Source organism: Phoxinus phoxinus (assembly GCF_949152265.1).
Source record: "Phoxinus phoxinus genome assembly, chromosome: 2".
In the NCBI taxonomy this organism is placed as follows: Eukaryota; Metazoa; Chordata; class Actinopteri; order Cypriniformes; family Leuciscidae; genus Phoxinus; species Phoxinus phoxinus.
In genome coordinates, this window is record NC_136877.1 from 10,886,951 (window position 1) to 10,905,637 (window position 18,687).

Consider the following 18,687-nt stretch of genomic DNA (forward strand, 5'->3'; position numbering starts at 1 on the left):
CTGGAGGAAGGTATTTTTTATCCCGCACATTGTGCTTCCGGCACATAGTTTCTTTCCTCTTATGTTTCTTTCTCGCCATGGCGATGACTTTGAATCGAGGGAATATCGCGGGGATGCTGCGGCTTCTCGGGACCGCTGGAGCGCATTTATCACGAGCCACGACCAAACGTCTGTATGCTTTTATATATCAAGATAAATTGTCAGCACACTTTTTTTTTTGTTATTAATGTCCATGCAATGTGTCATGTGAAGTGTTGTTTCTTCAGTTCGTTGTCAGTTTCAACTTTTTTTGTGTGTGTGGGAGTAAAAACATTTAAACCTATTTTATTAAAAGCGAATGTTGACTTTTTCTGATGTTGAGTTCAAGAGCTTTTGTACTTAATAATTCTGAAAAATTACAATGTCACCAACAGTAATATTTCATATGATTTGCATCTGATAACAAAAGACACAAACACACACACACACATATATATATATATTATGTGTGTGTGTGTGTGTGTGTGTGTGTGTGTGTGTGTGTGTGTGTGTGTGTGTGTGTGTGTGTGTGTGTGTGTGTGTGTAACGTTATAGTATAAATAGTACTGGTCAAAAGTTTGGAAACTATTTTTAATTGTTTTGAAAGAAGTATTATGCTCATCAAGCCTGCATTTATTTGATGAAAAAAAAATAAAGGGGAAAACGGTAATATTGGCAAATTATCACAATTTAAAATAATGGTTTTCTATTTTAATATACTTTAAAATATAATTTATTTCTGTGATGCAAAGCTGAATTTTCATCAGCCATTTCTCCAGTCTTCAGTGTCTCATCATGATCCTTCCCTCTAATATGCAGATTTTTTTTATTATAGTAGATATTCATATCAATGTTGGAAACATTGTGCTGCTTGATGTTTTTATAACCTGTGATACCTTTTTTTTTCAGGATTCTTTGATGAATAAAAAGTTTTACTTAAAATAGAATAAAACGTTTGTAACAATATACACTTCTGTTCAAAAGTGTGGGGTCCGTAAAAAATAAACTTTCTTTTTCAGCAGGGGTTCCATCTTCAGCTGGCTGGCAGGAGCCGCCACTGGCATGTCATGTGACCTGTCAGTGGCTGGCTAGTTGTCTGACTCTAGCCAGTTTCAGAAACCATTTATTTTGGGCAGTTTTTGTCTTGTGTTCTTCCCTCTCTAGCTCATTTATCATGCATCTGTTGATATGATTATGCTCTTTTGCATAATTGGCGTTTTAAAGAATTGTATCCCAAATAAACCAGTCAAATGGCCGTGATCTGACTGGTTGCTTACTGACGCTTTGCTGGACGCTCAATCCAGTCAGCCGCGGCTGAACTGCCTGATACTCTCGCTGTAAGGAAAAACATTGTTTTCTTTTTATGAATGTAATCTCATGCATTTATTCTTTAGGTATGAGTGATGTTTTAGAGAATTTTATCCCAATTAAACCAGTCAAATGGCCGTGATCAGACTGGTTGCTTACCAGCCGCGGCTAACTGGATTGAGCGTCCAGCAAAGCGTCGGTAAGCAACCAGTTGATCACGGCCATTTGACTGGTTTAATTGGGATGCAATTCTTTAAAACGCCAATTATGCAAAAAAAGCATAATCATATCAACAGATGCATGATAAATGAGCTAGAGAGGGAAGAACATAAGACACAAAAACTGCCAAAAATCTATGGTTTCTGAAACTTGTATAGAGTCAGACAACTAGCCAGCCACTGACAGGTCACGTGATATGCCAGTGGCAGCTCCTTCCAGCCAGCTGAACCCCGACTCTTCTTTTTTATTCAGCAAGGATGTGTTAAATTGATAAAAAGTGATAGTAAATGTTTATATTGTTAGAAAAGATTTATATTTGAAAAAAATGCTGTTCTTTTTAACTTTTCATCAATGATCCTGAAAAAAAGTATATCACAGTTTCCACACAAAAAAAAAGAAAGTGGCACAACAGTTTCCAACATTGATAATAACTGAGAATTAAATCAGCATATTAGAATGATTTCTGAAGAATAATTTGAGACTGGAGTAATGGCTGATGAAAATTCAGCTTTGCATCACAGAAATTAATTACATGTTAAAGTATATATGTTTTAAAGTAAAACATTATTTTCAATTGTAATAATATTTCACAAACAATATTACTGTTTTCTATATTCTACATTTTAGGAGATTTATTTAAAGCTTGGGACCATGCATGCAGTGTTATCAGATGCCATTCAATTATATGTACAGTACACACACACACACACACACACACATTTACACTAATATGGTATCATAGAAGAAAACAGGAGACATTTCTAGTTAATGTATAGATGACGTGTATATAGCATATGAGGTTAAAGTGTGTATCACATCCTGTGTCAATGTTTTCGAGCTGTATAACTGGCTAAATAGTCACTGTAACTTACAGGAGGTTTGGTTCCTGCACTGACCCGCTTTCAAAGCTCTCCTGCAAGGTAAACATCTTCCAGTGTGATGTCTTTTTAGGTCCCTAAATATAAAACACAGGCCTATTCATTCAACTGGCAGTTCAAACATGACCCATTTTAAATGATGCATTAGAAAAATATAAATCAAATTGATTTCATTGTAATGGTAATATATTATGCACTGCTGTTTGCTCTAAGATTATAATATCACCCTAAATGATCCTGTTATCTATTAATGGCAGCTTTTCATTGAAAAGAAAAAAGTCTGGTTCGGTCTGCATCTCACAGAATATTTTAATTTTGTTTGACTTGTTTGTGGAGTTGAATAGCCCTGGCTTGAGATATTTTGATAAATAGCATAATATTCTTCAGGTTGACATGTATCTTATTCGAGTGTAATTTATGTTATGCATCTTTTGTACTCGGCCATGTTATGTGGTTGTGTTTTGGATGATGCTGTCCAGTATGTGCACTACAGTGACCTCAGGAGGCCTGTGCTTTCAGTTATGTGCCACCCACATCACTATCCAGACCGCCGTGGCCTGAGCTACCAGTGTTTGATCCTGAGGAAGAGGGGAAAAGGCATCAAGGCAAGTGAGCTAGTCTAAGCTTAACAGTGAAAGTTGAATTTGTTGATTGTTGATGTACTTAACACTTAGTTGTTACCTTAAAAAAATGATCAAAATTGTCAAAAATATTATGGATTCTTCTCATTTATGTTCAGAATTTCAGTGATGCTTTTAATGTATGTTAAGTCTGAAAATGTACTCTTTAAAATGTCCGCAAAGGGTTAGTTCACTGTGCGCTGATAATGTTTATATGTGAATAAAAGCCTAAATGCAATCTGTTCATCATAGAAAGTGATCGTGTCTCTTCAGAAAATTCAAACTAAACCACTAAATTCATGTGTACCATAATACATTTAACACCATGATACATTTTTTCCAGGAATCATTAACGAATAGACTGTTCAAAACAACAGCATTCATTTGAAATAGAAATATTTTGTTGCTGTCACCTTTGATCAACTTACAGCATCCTTAATTAATAAAACGATTAAATGATTGAAGATGGAATGGGACAGTTTTTGTGATTTCCATTCATTTTTCCTCATGTATGTCTCTCTTCCACCCCATGTTCACAGTGGTTGTAGAAAAGGTAAAGGGCCTGATTGAGAAGGGTGAGTACGGACGCTTGTTTGCCGTAGTTCATTTTGCTGCCCGCCAGTGGAAGGTGACCAATGAAGACCTGATCCTCATCGAAAACCACATCGATGCAGCATGTGGCGACAGGATAAGAATGGAAAAGGTTCGACCTTTGGTCATACATTCATGCACTGCGTTCAGATATTCTTACAGATTTACGGTTTATTGAACTAGAGATGCACAGATTATTATTAGTCTTGCGTTGGACATTCTTTGGATGAAAACCTATTCTAGTAGTCCCTAAAAACAAAATCAAGACTTGGTGACAGGGCATAATATGCCTACAGTAGCCTAGCTATAAAATCCAAACTAAAATCAAACTTTGACAATTCTTTTACTAGCATTTCTCAGTTTAAACCCACACATTTTATGGAAGACAAAATCCCATTACACCTAAATGTATGTTTTTTGTTAACTTTCACTTACATGCAACACAGAAGACAATATTTCTATGGTAATCGGCTATTTTCATAGTTCTAATGCTTCTTTTTTGCAGGTGTTATTAGTTGGAGGAAGTGATTTCACTCTTATTGGAAAGCCACTTCTTAGGTAAGATATAAAATAAAATGTATTTCTAGTTTGAAACCAAGATGAAGTTTGTACAATCGGTCATCTTCAAAGAAAAGAAAAGTTTTGTGTTTTTACAGAGCCACCTAAAGGGACATGGTGGTGGAAAAAATGTCCAAGTAGAATACTATATATATATATATGTGTGTAGTCCTAGTTCAAAATAAAACTCCATGAACCGCTCCATTGTTAACGTACAGAGCTGTCTGAAACACTGCCAGCGGGACATTAAACAGGAAGTGTTTCTCCAAACTCACAAGAGCGCAAATATTTTTTCCTCCCATCCCATATTTTTTCTACCACTATGTCCCTTTAGGGGCTCTGTATGGTTTTGACACAAATATGAAGCCGCACAACTGTTTTCACCATTGATAATAAATCAGAGCAGCAAATCAGAATATTAGAATGATTTCTGAAGGATCATGTGACACTGAAAACTGAAGTAATGATGCTGAAAATTCAGCTTTGCGTCACAGGAACAAATGACATTTTATGAATTTACATTTAAAGAAAAAAAAAATTCTGTATTTTTGATTAAATAAATGCAGTCGTGTTGAGAACTAAATACTTTTTTCAAAAACATTAACAAATTACCGACCCTAAACTTTTGAACGATAGTGAATTTCTTTTATTATTATTATTTAAATTTTTCTTGAAGGGTCACTTTTATTCATTCATAGGTTTTGGTACATAACTGCCTAGCACATTTTTGTTTGTTTTTACAAACCGCTCTATTATTTTCTGTGGTAATTAACTGCACGATCCATATTCTGTCAGTAGAGCTTATGTTGCATTAAACCTGGAACAGGGTTTCTGCGGGTCTTAAAAAGATTTGTCCCGTCTACAAATTAAGGCCTTAAGAAGAGAAACTCCTAAATTCATTGCATTTAATGTTGCATGCACTGCAAAGTACTCACTGCAACAGTATTGTTGTCTTGTGTTCCAATACAATGATCTAAGTGTACTTGAGTTAGTGGGGAATGAACTTGTTTTTCTTTTTAATTAAGTTGATTTTTCTGAGCCCCTTGGCAGATATTTGTTCTTGTTTTAATCATAAAATCACTTAATTTTGATCAATTTCACAGAAAACAAGATTTAATTTCTTATCTAATTTTGTATTTGCTCTGGAAAACGACAACATTTCTGAGAACATAAAGAACACTTTTTTTTTGCAGTGTTATCAGAAGTTACAGTTGTTGTTTCTTTTCTTTGTAAAATGAATTAAAAAAGTAATTGAGATCAGAAGTTGGTTTGAGTTTTGCTAATACGACTCGTGTTTCTGCATAGACTTGTACATTTTGCCGTTGTGTTCCCTTCAAGGGATAGTTCACCCAAAAATGAAAAATGCTGTCATCATTTACTCACCCTCAAGTTGTTCCAAACCTGTATGAATTTCTTTCTACTGCTGAATAAAAAATATTGTTTTGAAGAATGTCGGTAACCAGAGTTGATGGACACCATTGACTTCCATTTTTCCTCCCATACTATTGAAGTCAATGGGGTCTTCAAAACATCGTATGTGTTCAGCAGAAGAAAGAAATTCATACAGGTTTGTCGAAGTGTCTGTTGCCCTCTGTCGGTGCGGTGTGAATTGGCCTTTAGATTTTCATTACTTGGTATTTAAAAGCTGTTAAATCTATCTCTATGAAACCCTGAGGAATATTGAAGTACTGACATCAGATGTCTACACGTGTCACACTCTACGTCTGTTCTTTTGGTCCTCAGCTGTGATTTAGTTCAAGTTCACGCTACAGTCATTGAGAAGACTGAGTCTTGGCCGATGGTTCACATGAGATTCTGGAAGAGGCATCGATTCCAAAAAAAGAGAAGTATGCAGGATGCCAAATATTCACTCAAATAGGTTTTTGTGTATGATTGTGTGATATTTTCGCCAGTGCATTAATGTAACTTTTCTCTTCTTTGTTACAGTCATTATTCAACCCCAGACCGTACTTAGGATCAACACCATTGATGTTTTACCAAGACTGTTTTAACCCGTTGCGTTTGCAAGTAAAAACATGCCATGTCTGTGAGTCAGGAATGATTGTTCAGGTTTCACGCTTAAGACCATGTAAATAAAGTTTTCAAGTTTTGTCTTGAGCAGTGAGTTGCTGCCTATGGTTGTATCTATTGTATGTCACAATAAATGTTTCCGTGTTAGCATTGGTCCTTGAGTCTGTTTAGCGGTTCAGACGTGGTATCATGTAGTGTGTAACCGTGTGTATTCAATGATCACTAGTGATGGGGAAAATTAAGCTTTCTAAAGGAGTGAACCGATTTATTAAAATGTGGTAGATGCCACATTGAATTTTACACTATTCACTGGGGACTTTGTCATTTATCAGTAAACCTAGGGATGGAAATTAGTTTCACTATTGTCATTCATTTTGCTTTTGTCAATTATATTTGGGGATTCTTTTGCATTTTACTAAATTAAAACAATATTTTGTGAATATTTTTTAAATCTCTTTCTACTGTGGATTTGTTTAATTCCAAATTATTTATTAGTAGTTTTTTTGTTGTTTTATACAAATATCTTTGTTTTAACTCAACATAAAGATCAATTCACCATGTTTTTTTTTTTTGTTAAAAATAATTTAAAAAAAGCAGTGTTTGGGCCAGTCAGGCTTGCACAGAAGTATACACAGAATTAGGGGATAATATGAACAACAAATGCATATTTATTTATAATTGTATTGTTTTCATTAAATATATTTGGAAGTAGTTCATGGTATATCTAAATAAAACCAGTGATATACAAGCGTGTCTTGTTGAACAAGTCTTTAATGAGCACATCATTCGTACATAATTTGTTCATATTAATGTAATAAGGTCTTGCTTTTACAAGAAATACCTCAGGAGTTTTTTTTTAAATAAAGGGCATGTGTCGACCTCAAACAGAAGGAAACCAAAATATCTCTTCCAACGTCAATTACCTTCATAGTCACTCAAGCTTTAACAGGAACCCCATGGCACTGTAGTTTATTATTAATATTTATTATAAATAGTTTATTATAACTATTTTCATTGAATTTATGAGTGGATGATCAAAAAAGAATACCGAAACTCCTTAAACATTTTCTAAAACTCTTAATGACTTCTGGTAATATGCTCAAATTGCTATATACTGTGTAATGCCATATGCCTTTTATTCGGTGACTAACTAGGTAACAAGTGGATAAGGAGCCCTATTTTGCCATTTCAAATTATGAACCACTTTACAGGCAGATTTTAGGAAGGAATAATGCTGGTGTACCTGTAAACTGCAGCAGACATCAAGACATCACAAACAGCGGAAATGGAAGATTTGTTATACTTTGAAATGTATAGTCTGTATTTTGTGCTATGAAAAAATATTCTCTATTTAGCCTGAAGCAAACACAGAACCACAGCGCAGCAGCAAGAGCAGAGCAACGGATGAAACCCAGCTAACAAAAATACGTCCAAAGAACCTTTTGCTAACGTTCACATTAAGATATGAAAACGTTATTTCTGAACATTCTGAGCTTAAAATAATTATTGGTTATGCTAACGTTAAGGGAACGTTCCTTTTGAATGTTCAGTAGTAACTTTTAAAAGAAATGTTAGACGAAGGCCCAACTAAAAAGATTGTTTCATGAATGATGTAGCTAATGTTTTATGTTGCCATTTTGAGAACATTATTAAAGACCAGATAACTTTGAACGGACATTCTATTAATGTTACTGAAAGAACGTTTGTTCATAACTTTTAGAGAACATTGCCAGAACGTTAGCCAAAGTTCCCTGTTAGCTGGGAAACACTCATCCAAAGCATCCAAAATCCTCAATATCCATGAAAATAATTTCAGCCTTTTATACTGTACAATTTTTCGTCGTCTGACGAATTCCAGTCCGGTGTGCATCACCTTACAACCGTCGGTCTTCATCTTGTTTGGTCCTTTTTTGTCAGATATATTAGTCTTTGTTTATATACACATTATTATTTATCATATATTCATTTAGCATTACTGAGCAGCTCATTTTAATCCGAGATTATTCCAAGTAAATGTCTTCTGTTGGACACGAGACCTCCACAAACTCTTTATAGTACAAGTGGAATGCTTTCCTGTGGATGGAGACAGAGAATAGTCTGTGTCTATTAAACAAATCGATTCGTAGAAAAAGGAACATAAAGGAAAATGAAACTGACCTCACAGACTCTGCCAGGGGTTTAGTGGAGTTCTCGGACACAAAGACGTGACAGGCGAATCTCTCATCAGCGGGATGTTTTGTAATAAAGCCAAAATACCTGCAGAGATACAAACGTACCATAATAGACTGACTGGTAAATAAAACAGAACAAATGCATTAACTGCTGGTCAAAAGTTTGAGTTCGGTAAGAGTTTTAGTTTTTTGAAAGAAACCTCTTATGCTCACCAAGGCTGCATTTATTTGATCAAAAATACAGTAAAAATTGTGAAATATTATTACAATTTAAAAGAACTGTTTTCTATGTGAATATTATATAATATAAATTGTTCCTGTGATAAAAAAGCTGGATTTTCAGTATCATTACCGCAGTCTTCAGTGTCACATGATCCTTCAGAAATCATTCTAATATGCTGATTTAGCCTACTGCATTTCTGATTACTATCAATGTTAAAAACAGATCTGCTGCTTCATTTTTTTTTTTTTTCAGACATTTTTTTGTGGAAACTGATACATTTTATTCAGGATGAAAAGAACGTTATGAAAAGAACGTGCGTAAGAACAGCATTTATTTGAGATAGAAATCTTTTGTCACATTATAAATGTTTTTACTGTTGCTTTTTATCAATTGAAGAAGCAAAACCTTACCGACCCCAAACTTTTGAACAGTAGTGTACTGTATGTGCAATATATTAATAAGAAAACCATCATCATTATCAGTGAGAATTCAAAGGATGTGACTTACTTCTTGTTCCTGGGATGGTAGCCACAGAACGAGACATTTTTCAAATGGAAAAAGTGACTATATTGGCTACTCTGTGGAAACAAATGTATAAAACGGTTATATTGCATTATATATACAAACCTATAACCCTACACACATGCTGAAATGGCTTCAGTTCTATATGGTTCCCACGCCTTTTCACCAATGAATTCCCATGTCTATTCTAGCTACATGTATAATTATATGGAATATAAAAAAAAATTAAAATCTGTTTGGTTCTGCTTTTCTAGCCTGTTTTCTAGGTACTGTTACTGTGCATTTCATCAACTAAACAGTCAACAAATAAACAGTATTACTCTTCATTACTCACTTTCTTGGAAAGTCTTGAAATTTAAAAAGCAGAATGTTAAAGGGGTGGTACATTTTCACAAGATGTAAAATAAATCTCTGATGTCCCCAGAATGTGTGTGTGTGAAGTTTTAGCACAAAATACCCCACATATATTTTTATATAGCATGTTAAAGCATGTTTATATTGCACGCACCGTTTTGTGCCTGGCCCTTTAAATGCAAATGAGCTGCTGCAGAGGGCGGGGTTTCAAGAGCTCATGTGTGTTAACAGCTGCGATTATCTCACGCAGACTACTAAAAACACGGGGGTTTGTTGTAGTCCTTTTCTTTAAAAGCAAATATCTTCCTTTGCTTTGAACTTTGAGCGTTGTAACTTTGCAGATGTTGTTTATGCTCAAACAGCAACATTACACACTAAATAAAGCTAGAAAAGTGAAATCATACTTTACCACCCCTTTAAGATGTTTACAAAAACAAACTTAAAGGCGATCATAAAACAAATGTTCTTGCTTGTGGTTTTACCATGTCGAAATCATCCTGCACTGTGAGTTTCAGTCCCTTCACGTTTATCTCCAGGATGCAGGATGACGGTGGATTGTAATGTACAGTCAGTCTCCTGTTCATCGCAATCTGGAATCAATCATGAAGAAGCAATGGGACAATTTAACAACTGACGTTGAGATGGACTACAAACGTTTGCGTTTTCCGTGTTCAGGCGGCGTTGTCAAAATTATCTCCGTTCACACCCATCCGCGAAAACGACAAAAACAACCGGTGTATTCTTCATCCCAGACCAGTAGTTGGCGATGTCACTTTGTAAAGAAACACTACGCGCCTATAGACTGAACACATAATACGCATGCGCATGACGTCACGGTTTTCACAAGTTCGCGTTTTTAAAGTTCACACGGAGATGATAAAAAGGTATCGTTTTAAGAAACTTGCACTTTGAAACCCGTTTTCAGGCTCCTAAAATGCCGTTGTCGTGTAAAAGAAAGGCCAAAACGCATACAAATCTTTTAGTTGAAAACGGTGTCATTAAAGAAGATTTAGGGGCCGTTTACACGACACCATTTCAACCAAAAACAACATTCTAATTGGGGGCCTGAAAAACGCAAACTTTGGAAAACGGGTTTGCAAGTTTTTGCAAATGATACTGTTATCATCTCCGTGTAAACTGCAAAAATGCGAATTTGTGAAAATGGTGACGTCATGCGCATGCGTATTACGTGTTCAGTCTATAGGCACGTAATGTTTCTTTACAATGTGACATCGTTGTCGTCTGTACATTAAAAAACGCAAAAGAAAAACTTATCCATTCAAGTACATCGTCGTCATGTAAATGTCCCCTTAGAGGATGTTATATGCTCAACCCATCTAATTCCATCACTTCATTGTTTTTCAGTGAGTGAAACGTAATTATGTGTGAGTAAAATAAATCTTATACAAACCTTTTGCATAGCTGCACAGAGAACATCACTGCCTTTATGATTCTGTACTTGAACCGAGCCAAGGAATTTCATTGTATATTTTTCCATCCATTCAGTACTTTTTGCTAATGAGAACAAGACAGATATAAAGACCACATCAACAGTTAGGATTGTTAAGCAATTAAAACACAGTGGATTCAAACACTTCCGGTCAAAAGTTTGTAATACTTAAGATTTTGTTTCTCATGTTTTTAAAAGGCTGCATTTATTTAATAAAAATACAATAAAAACAATAATATTGTGAAATATCATTACAATAAAAAAAAAACCTGCTTTCTATTGGATATATTTTAAAATGTAATGTATTCCTGTGAAGCAAAGCAAAATTTTCAGCATCATTACTGCAGTCTACAGTGTCACATGATCCATGATTTTATTATTTGTTGCTCAAGAAACATTTCTTAATGTGTTGAAAAGTTGTGCTGTTTTATTTGTTGTTTTTTGGAAACTGTGAAACAAGATTTGTTTTTTAAAAGTGGCATTAAATACATTTATAATGTCTAAACAAAATAGTTCTGAACTTTCCATTCATCAAAGAATCCTGAAAAAATTATCACAGTTTCCACAAATATATTAAGCTGTTTTTATTTTACTGTTTTCAAAATAGATGATGATGATGATGATAATAATAATATGAACCATTATTAATAACTGAGCATCAACCGAAGACACTGAAGACTGTAATGTAATGATGCTGAAAATTCAACTTTGGATCACAGGACTATTGAAATCAGTTAAAAGCAACAGTTCTTTTAAATTATAATAATATTTCACAATATTACTATTTTACTGTATTTTTGATCAATTAAATGCAGCCCTGCTGGCGAGCAGATGAGACTTCATTCAAAACAGGAAAAAAGTTAATTAATTATTACAAACTTTTGACTGACATTGTACTCTTAACTCCAGCCCTTTTATGAAGTGAAATATTTTCATAGATGGGGAATGGAATCAGGACATGCCATCTTAATCTCCAACTCTTACCATTTAAAGTGAGTTGTTGCTCCTTAAAGACCTCGGTGGCGTAATAGGCAGGAAAGATCCCCCGTTCTCCTGTTCTCATGTTGTATCCCTCATACCAGTAATCCTCATCCTGCACCTCCACCAGCAGAGGGTCATTGACCTCCAGCTCCAGCTCATCGTCGTGTCGAGGGACAAATCTGGGAAACACACATGAGGAATCTTTGGTCAGTTCTCAGATGGTGAGATGTGTGTCTTGTTTGTGTCCCATTGACTTACTACTGATATAATTAAGATACTAATCTTGTTTGCATATTTAACTTTGTATGCTTAGGGTGTAGTGCAAAAATCTATATATATATATATATATATATATATATATATATATATATATATATATATATATTGTTATTGTTATTATTTATTTATTTTTTTGTATATGAACTAACAGACTGATAGGGCTAAAATCAAAAGCAAAAAGCAAAGTTTTATTCAATTCATATTTAGGAATTCGCATTCTTAAAAATTTAGTTCATTTGGCTTTTCAAATGATATAATATTTTAAAGAAACTCCTGAAAATGATGAGTCACAAATGGAGCCATTTTCTGAGAATGACCCAGTATCCACGGGCCATGCATTCATTCAGGACTTTGATCATCTAAAAATACAAATGCATTTAACAGTTACATGTGTGCAATTTTTGATAGTGGTGTCCGATCTGTTTCACCTGTAGACGGATCTGTGTGTCTGGTCCCTCTCCTCTCCATTAATCATGCAGGAAAACAAGCCAAAAGATTCTGTACCTAAAGACATAAGCAAAACGTCTATGATACAAACCCTTTCACAAAATCAGTACAGTACATTCTTATGGTCGTACTGGTCTATTCTTAAACACGGTTTCAGTTCATTCCTATATAAGTTGAGTTTCCGTGGGATGAATTTAGTCTCAAAATGATTAACCCGTGCATGCACATTATTATCCATGAACTTGATAAATGTTGCAGATATGTTTTACTATCCACAACAAAATGCCTTTCAACTTGCGTGTGCAAAATTCAGAATTAAATGAATGTGTAGCAATTTTAACCATTATTAATACCTGAGGACTAAAAAAAGGTGTAATAATAATAACAATAATAAAAAAATATTCCTGTGATGCAAAGTAAAATTTTCTGCATCATTACTCTTTTTCATTACTTTTGGTTCTATTATTAATCCTATTATTATAGCTCAGGTATTAATAATGGGTTCCAATTTTTTTGCTTAACATGTTTGTGGAAACCATTATTTAATTTTTTCAGGAATCTTTGATTTATTTAAAATGAAAAATCTTTTGTAGCACTTTAATGTGATCATCTTAATTATTCAAAAATGTGGACCAATAGTGTACAAATAATAAAAACAATATAAAAGCATAACTTACTGGAGGAGCGTGAGCAGCCATTCATGAAAACATTAACAAATTTTCGAGAAAATGGCATGTCGGCCTCAGGGGTAGAGTCCTCTGACAGACACATTGAAGCTTTGATCCCACTTTGTTTCCTTCCTTTGTCTTCGTTCTCGTCCTCCTCGTACTCTTTCTCAAGAGCCGAGCCATATGGAGAGTTAACACAATTATCATAGATGGTGGCCGAATCACTGTCATCGCTGTAGCCGCGATAACACTCTCTTAAACTGACGAGTTCCAGCTGATCGTGCTCATCCACGACCAGTGTGTATTTCACCGAATCGTACGAAAGTCCACTTGCGTCTGAGTTGCTCATGGACGTTTTCAGCGTTCCCGACAAGCTCTCGCGATGGGCATGGTCCTCGCCGGCGCCGCAGTCTCTATAACACAGATCTTCTGCTCCAGTTACTTCTTCACCGCTACTGTCAATGGCCAAAGCGTCCACACAGGAAAAATAGGACGGGGGTTGCAGATCCTGCTCATGGTACGGAGGGGGGGCTTCATTGTCAGAGCTGACTGCGGTGACCTGCGCTTTCTCGTTCTGCAGAGCCTCGGTGCACCGCTGTATTGGTGTCAGATAGATCTCCTCCGTAGGCTCGAGCCGAACGTCCGTATGATAGCGGATCTTCTCGCAGTGACCCAGGTCTCTGTGTGCATCTCTGGCTTTACAAGGCACAGATAGTACAGCAGAAGGAGCAGGAGCTTGAGTGTGTTTGGGCTTGTCAGTAGAAGTGCCACAGTCTTTCCGACCGCTGCCTGGTTGGTGCTTCTCCTCATCGCTTAGACACGTGTGCTCACGAGATGGCGTCAGCTCACCTGGTGACAGAAGGATCAAGCACAAAAAAAGTGAATTTATAGATTACCAATAGAGTCAATGCTATGGAAGCTTGCTTCTTCCATGGTATAAAACAAATAAAAAAGGTAATTGTGACTTTTTATCTCACAATTCAGACTTGTTTTCTCGGAATTCTGCAGATTTGTTTTGTTCTGTGGTGAAAACAAGGGCAACAACAACAGAATTGCGAGATATAGAGTGATAGAGCCAATTCAGTGGATGGGGATTATTAGAAGGCCATGATTGGCAAGGGCCATTGGAGGGAATGTGGCCAGGACACCGGGGTTATACCCCTACTCTTAAATAGAAGTGCCATGGGATTTTTAAGGACCACAGAGAGTCAGGACCTCGGTTTTACGTCTCATCCGAAGGACGGTGCTCTTCGTCAGTATAGTGTCCCGATCACTACACTCCTTATTACATTCAAAGCACTCCGTGGTCTTGCCCCAACTATATTTCTGATCTCATCCATACATACCGGTACTCCCCTGTTCGCACACTTAGATCTTCTGATACCGGTCTGTTGACGATCCCACGGCACAAACTAGCATCGTTTGGTGCCCCAACTCTCTGGAATTCACTTCCACAACATATCCGTAATCTCTCATCACTACATGACTTCAAAACCCACATTAAAACATATATTTTTGTCACTTGTTTCCCCCGACCCTTGACTCCATGTTCTGATTCTATATGTACCTCTTCCTACTATGTTATCCTTCACAGTTTATATGTATCGTTTCTATGTCATGTGATTTTTGTATTTTATTGTAAAGCGACCTTGAGTCTTCTGAAAAGCGCTATATAAAATAAACATATTATTTATTATTATTACACTGGGGCGTTAGGTCCCACACAGACCACAGGGTGAGCGCCCCCTGCTGGCCTCACTAACACCTCTTCCAGCAGCAACCTGGTTTTCTCAGGAGGTCTCCCATCCAGGTACTATCCAGGCTCAGCCCTGCTTAGCTTCAGTGGGCAACCAGTCTTGGGTTACATGGTGATATGGCTGCTGGCTAAACTCAGAATTCCCAGAAAAAAAGTAAAATGAACTTGCAATTATGTATTTATAACTGGAAATTGTGAGAAAAAAAGTCTGAATTGTTAAATAAAAAGTTACCTTTTTTCTAATCACTATTGCACTGTATTTTATTTTCTAAACTGTTTTAATTATTCTTATTTCTTTTATTATTTATGTAATTATTTTAATTTCTTCTATGTAAAGCACTTTGAATTACCACTGTGTATGAAATGTACTATATAAATAAACTTGCCTTGCCTTGCCTAATCAGAGGCAGAAACAAGCTTCCATATAATGCACACACACACACACACACACACACACACACACACAAGCACGCACACACACACACAAACTTGTATGTGGTTTACGGGGACTCTCCATATAGGTGTAATGATTTTTATACTGTTAATAAAAAAAAAACAGTTTAGTAGCCTATGTTTTTAAGCCATTTGGTTTACGAGGACACTTCTTCTTTTTTTTTTTTTTCTTTTTTTTTAGAAAAGGGACAGTGTACATTAATTAACATTCATAAATGTAAATGTACCCAAATTAGCCCGAAGGCTTGTATGGCACTTCTTGTCATTATACACATTTGTGTCCTTATAAACCATATATACAAGAACACACACACAAATATATGGCAGTGCACTTTAATTAGTAAAAATATAATTTGAGGTCAGTGATAAAAGTGTAGGGATGGCTTGTTTTGTTCTTGAAACAGAAAGATGGACCAACGTGTTAGGTACGCCTGTGTGACCCATTGTTTGGCGAGACTGCTCATGCAAACATGTTTTTGTAGATGACTAGACTAAATCAAATTCACATGACCATAGTTGGCAGCAAAACATTGATGGCCTTTTGTCACTGAGACAACAGAGCTAGGGAAGTTTGGCATAAAATGAGCTAGCTCATAATCTGTCAAATTACTCACAAAATTGACTTATTACTGAAATTATATATTTTAAAATAATATACTTAAGTGGTAACTAAATCGAACTAAATCACTTATTTGCATGTTAATACCAACTAAATTAAATTTATGTATTACTGTTTAAATATATATTACATGCAGCTAGCTGAACCTTAAAGTGTTTTTTTTTTTTGCTCACTTTAGTGGATTTAAGTACATCTTTACAGTATATGTAATTTCATAATTGACATTTCTATTGACACTACAAGTGCACTTCATTTTCTCATAAAATAACTTGGGATGCGTCCGAAATTACATACTTTCTTGTGTAGGTACTTATTTTCAATAAGTTATTACTTCACGGCCGCTAAAAAAAAAAGTAAGTTATATATATTATGAATGCGTTTAGTATGAATATAATCCAGACGTACTACATTGGCCATGCTGTCATTATCATGTGACCTACCAGCGTCAGTTACATTGCTTCACTGCCATTCACAAATCCTCTCCCTTGGCCTCATGGGATAGTAAAGTGTCCGTCGTCTGCACACTTCAGAATCTCAGAATCTTGTGAATTCGGACATAGGCCTACTTCTTTTGTCACATACTGTTTTTCACCTACTATATAGTAGGGAAGTATGTGCTTTCGGATGCAGCCTCGTTTTAAGTGGAGAACATTGTTGCCACTGTAATGATGTCACGAAAACTTCCCAACTAAGACTTAATAAGTGCTTACACAAAGAAGGAAACAAAGATCTCCACACTCACCTGTTTTAAGCGGCGGCAAGGTCTGAGAGATTTTCTGCTGCCAGCTGTACTTCTTCGCAAACGAGTTGTTGTTTAAAGTGTCCTGTTGATGAGATGCAACAGACAAGCTATAGCATACTTTCATGATGTCTTGCAATATAGTGTGTGTAAACTGTTCATAGCATGCACATTTTATTTATGCATGGAATAACCAGATGCACTGGGTACTGTACCCTGAACACTTAAAGCGAAATAAAACACCTGAATGAAGTTAAATAATACAAGAGCGTTCTGATAATGTGTTGCATTTAAAACCAAGTCTCCAGAAGACCTCCCTCTCTTTCTCAGATTCTTTCTCACTCTCAATACCTCTTACAATTCTTACAATGATGCCCACTCTTTTAGTCCAGAAGGACCCATATTAACATTCCCCACACATACCACAAGCTTTAAATAAGTTCTCCAGCATTAATAAAAGCAGCGGTGTAAAGTAACGGATTACATAATCACTACAATACACTCTTAAAAAGAAAGGTTTACATTTGTTTTGCAGCAAAGCCGTAGAAGAACCATTTGGTTCCTCAGAGAACCACTTTAAAAATCTAAATAACTTTTCCACCATAAAGTAGGGTTGCACGGTATACTGATACTACAATAGTGTCTTGATACTAAAACTTAAAAATACTGGCAATGCCACTGTAGTTTTAAAATGGTAGTACCACGGTAGTACCGTAAGTAATGTTGTATGAGCTGAGGTTACTCTTTTTAAATCGCTCATTTGACCACTCCTGTAATAGTTTGTTTCTAGAATTATTTTCGCAATGACGAATGCAATTAATTCCATTCATAACAGCATTTGCACTCAGTACTTATCAATCATTTGAGTCTGAATGAATTTATATGCTATAATATACTATCCTCCAGTTAGAGTCGGATATTTCAAGATATTAATATATGGGGGCAAAATATGCTCCTGTGAGTTCTTGTTTTTTTATATATTTATAACATATAGCACACGTACGTCTGCAAGATGTCTGGAAAGCATCTGCTGTTTACTAACATCTGATAGACGTCTTTAAGATGTCAGTTTTACATACATTCTATCTAAATCATAAACATCTTATTAAAGACATTTTCTAAATGTCTATTTGCCATCTGACAGGAAAACTCCTATAGACGTATTGCAGATGAGCAAACACTCTAAAAAATACGTCTTTCAGATGTAAACATGTACAATACATCAAATAGACATCTCCGTGATGTACGTGAGCTATTTGACAATAGACGGGTTTCTGTGCAACGTCGTCACAGAGATGCGTGCGCAACTAGGCGGCAGAAAGCAGCACTTCATTCGTTCCTGAATGAATCAGCTATTTTAAATGAAGTGTTTGAATGAATGGTTCAATGACTCAATCATTAAGACTTGCTGCCACCTACTGGCAGGTTTAGTTTCCCATTTAAAAGTGGGCCCTTTTTTAACATTTCATATTTCTATGTCCAGAATTTTATATTTAAAACAATCTCATAACATTATTTATGCAATAGTAATTGCAGCATAGATGCATTATTATCAACTCTGAGCAGTCAACTGTCAGTGTAAATACATCTACTGTAAATGTACCTTCAGATGCAGCTTCTGTGCCACTTCTGCAGTGTTAAAATGGATTTTCTTTACACTGATTTCATTTGATTGGTAACAGTCAGTTAATCATTCTCAGTAATAAAGTATTCAGAGGAAAATCTAGTCTAATAGTTTTCATTTACATCTATGTATTTATGAAATTTGGTCCATTTTGAAGAGTTGAATTATGACATAACAC

The 18,687-nt window shown here is 35.6% G+C and overlaps 2 protein-coding genes across 2 annotated transcripts in view; one reads left to right on the forward strand and one right to left on the reverse strand.

The window, feature by feature from the left end:
- mrpl21 (mitochondrial ribosomal protein L21) lies at positions 1-6,971 on the forward strand. Its single transcript, XM_079589034.1, has 7 exons — positions 1-168; positions 2,420-2,465; positions 2,943-3,028; positions 3,583-3,746; positions 4,140-4,192; positions 5,936-6,039; positions 6,140-6,971. The coding sequence occupies exons 1-7, from the start codon at positions 78-80 to the stop codon at positions 6,202-6,204; spliced, it is 609 nt and encodes a 202-aa protein (XP_079445160.1). The 5' UTR covers positions 1-77; the 3' UTR covers positions 6,205-6,971.
- Positions 6,969-18,687, reverse strand: part of mapk8ip1b (mitogen-activated protein kinase 8 interacting protein 1b) — a 23,806-nt gene continuing 12,087 nt past the window's right edge. The window contains exons 4-12 of the mRNA XM_079589023.1: positions 16,889-16,970; positions 13,328-14,167; positions 12,632-12,707; positions 11,928-12,103; positions 10,905-11,008; positions 9,976-10,083; positions 9,125-9,195; positions 8,381-8,479; positions 6,969-8,296 (exon numbers count right to left, since the gene is read on the reverse strand). Of these exons, the coding sequence (XP_079445149.1) occupies positions 8,224-8,296; positions 8,381-8,479; positions 9,125-9,195; positions 9,976-10,083; positions 10,905-11,008; positions 11,928-12,103; positions 12,632-12,707; positions 13,328-14,167; positions 16,889-16,970 (1,629 nt within the window). The 3' untranslated portion in view covers positions 6,969-8,223. The remainder of the gene's footprint in view (positions 8,297-8,380; positions 8,480-9,124; positions 9,196-9,975; positions 10,084-10,904; positions 11,009-11,927; positions 12,104-12,631; positions 12,708-13,327; positions 14,168-16,888; positions 16,971-18,687) is intronic.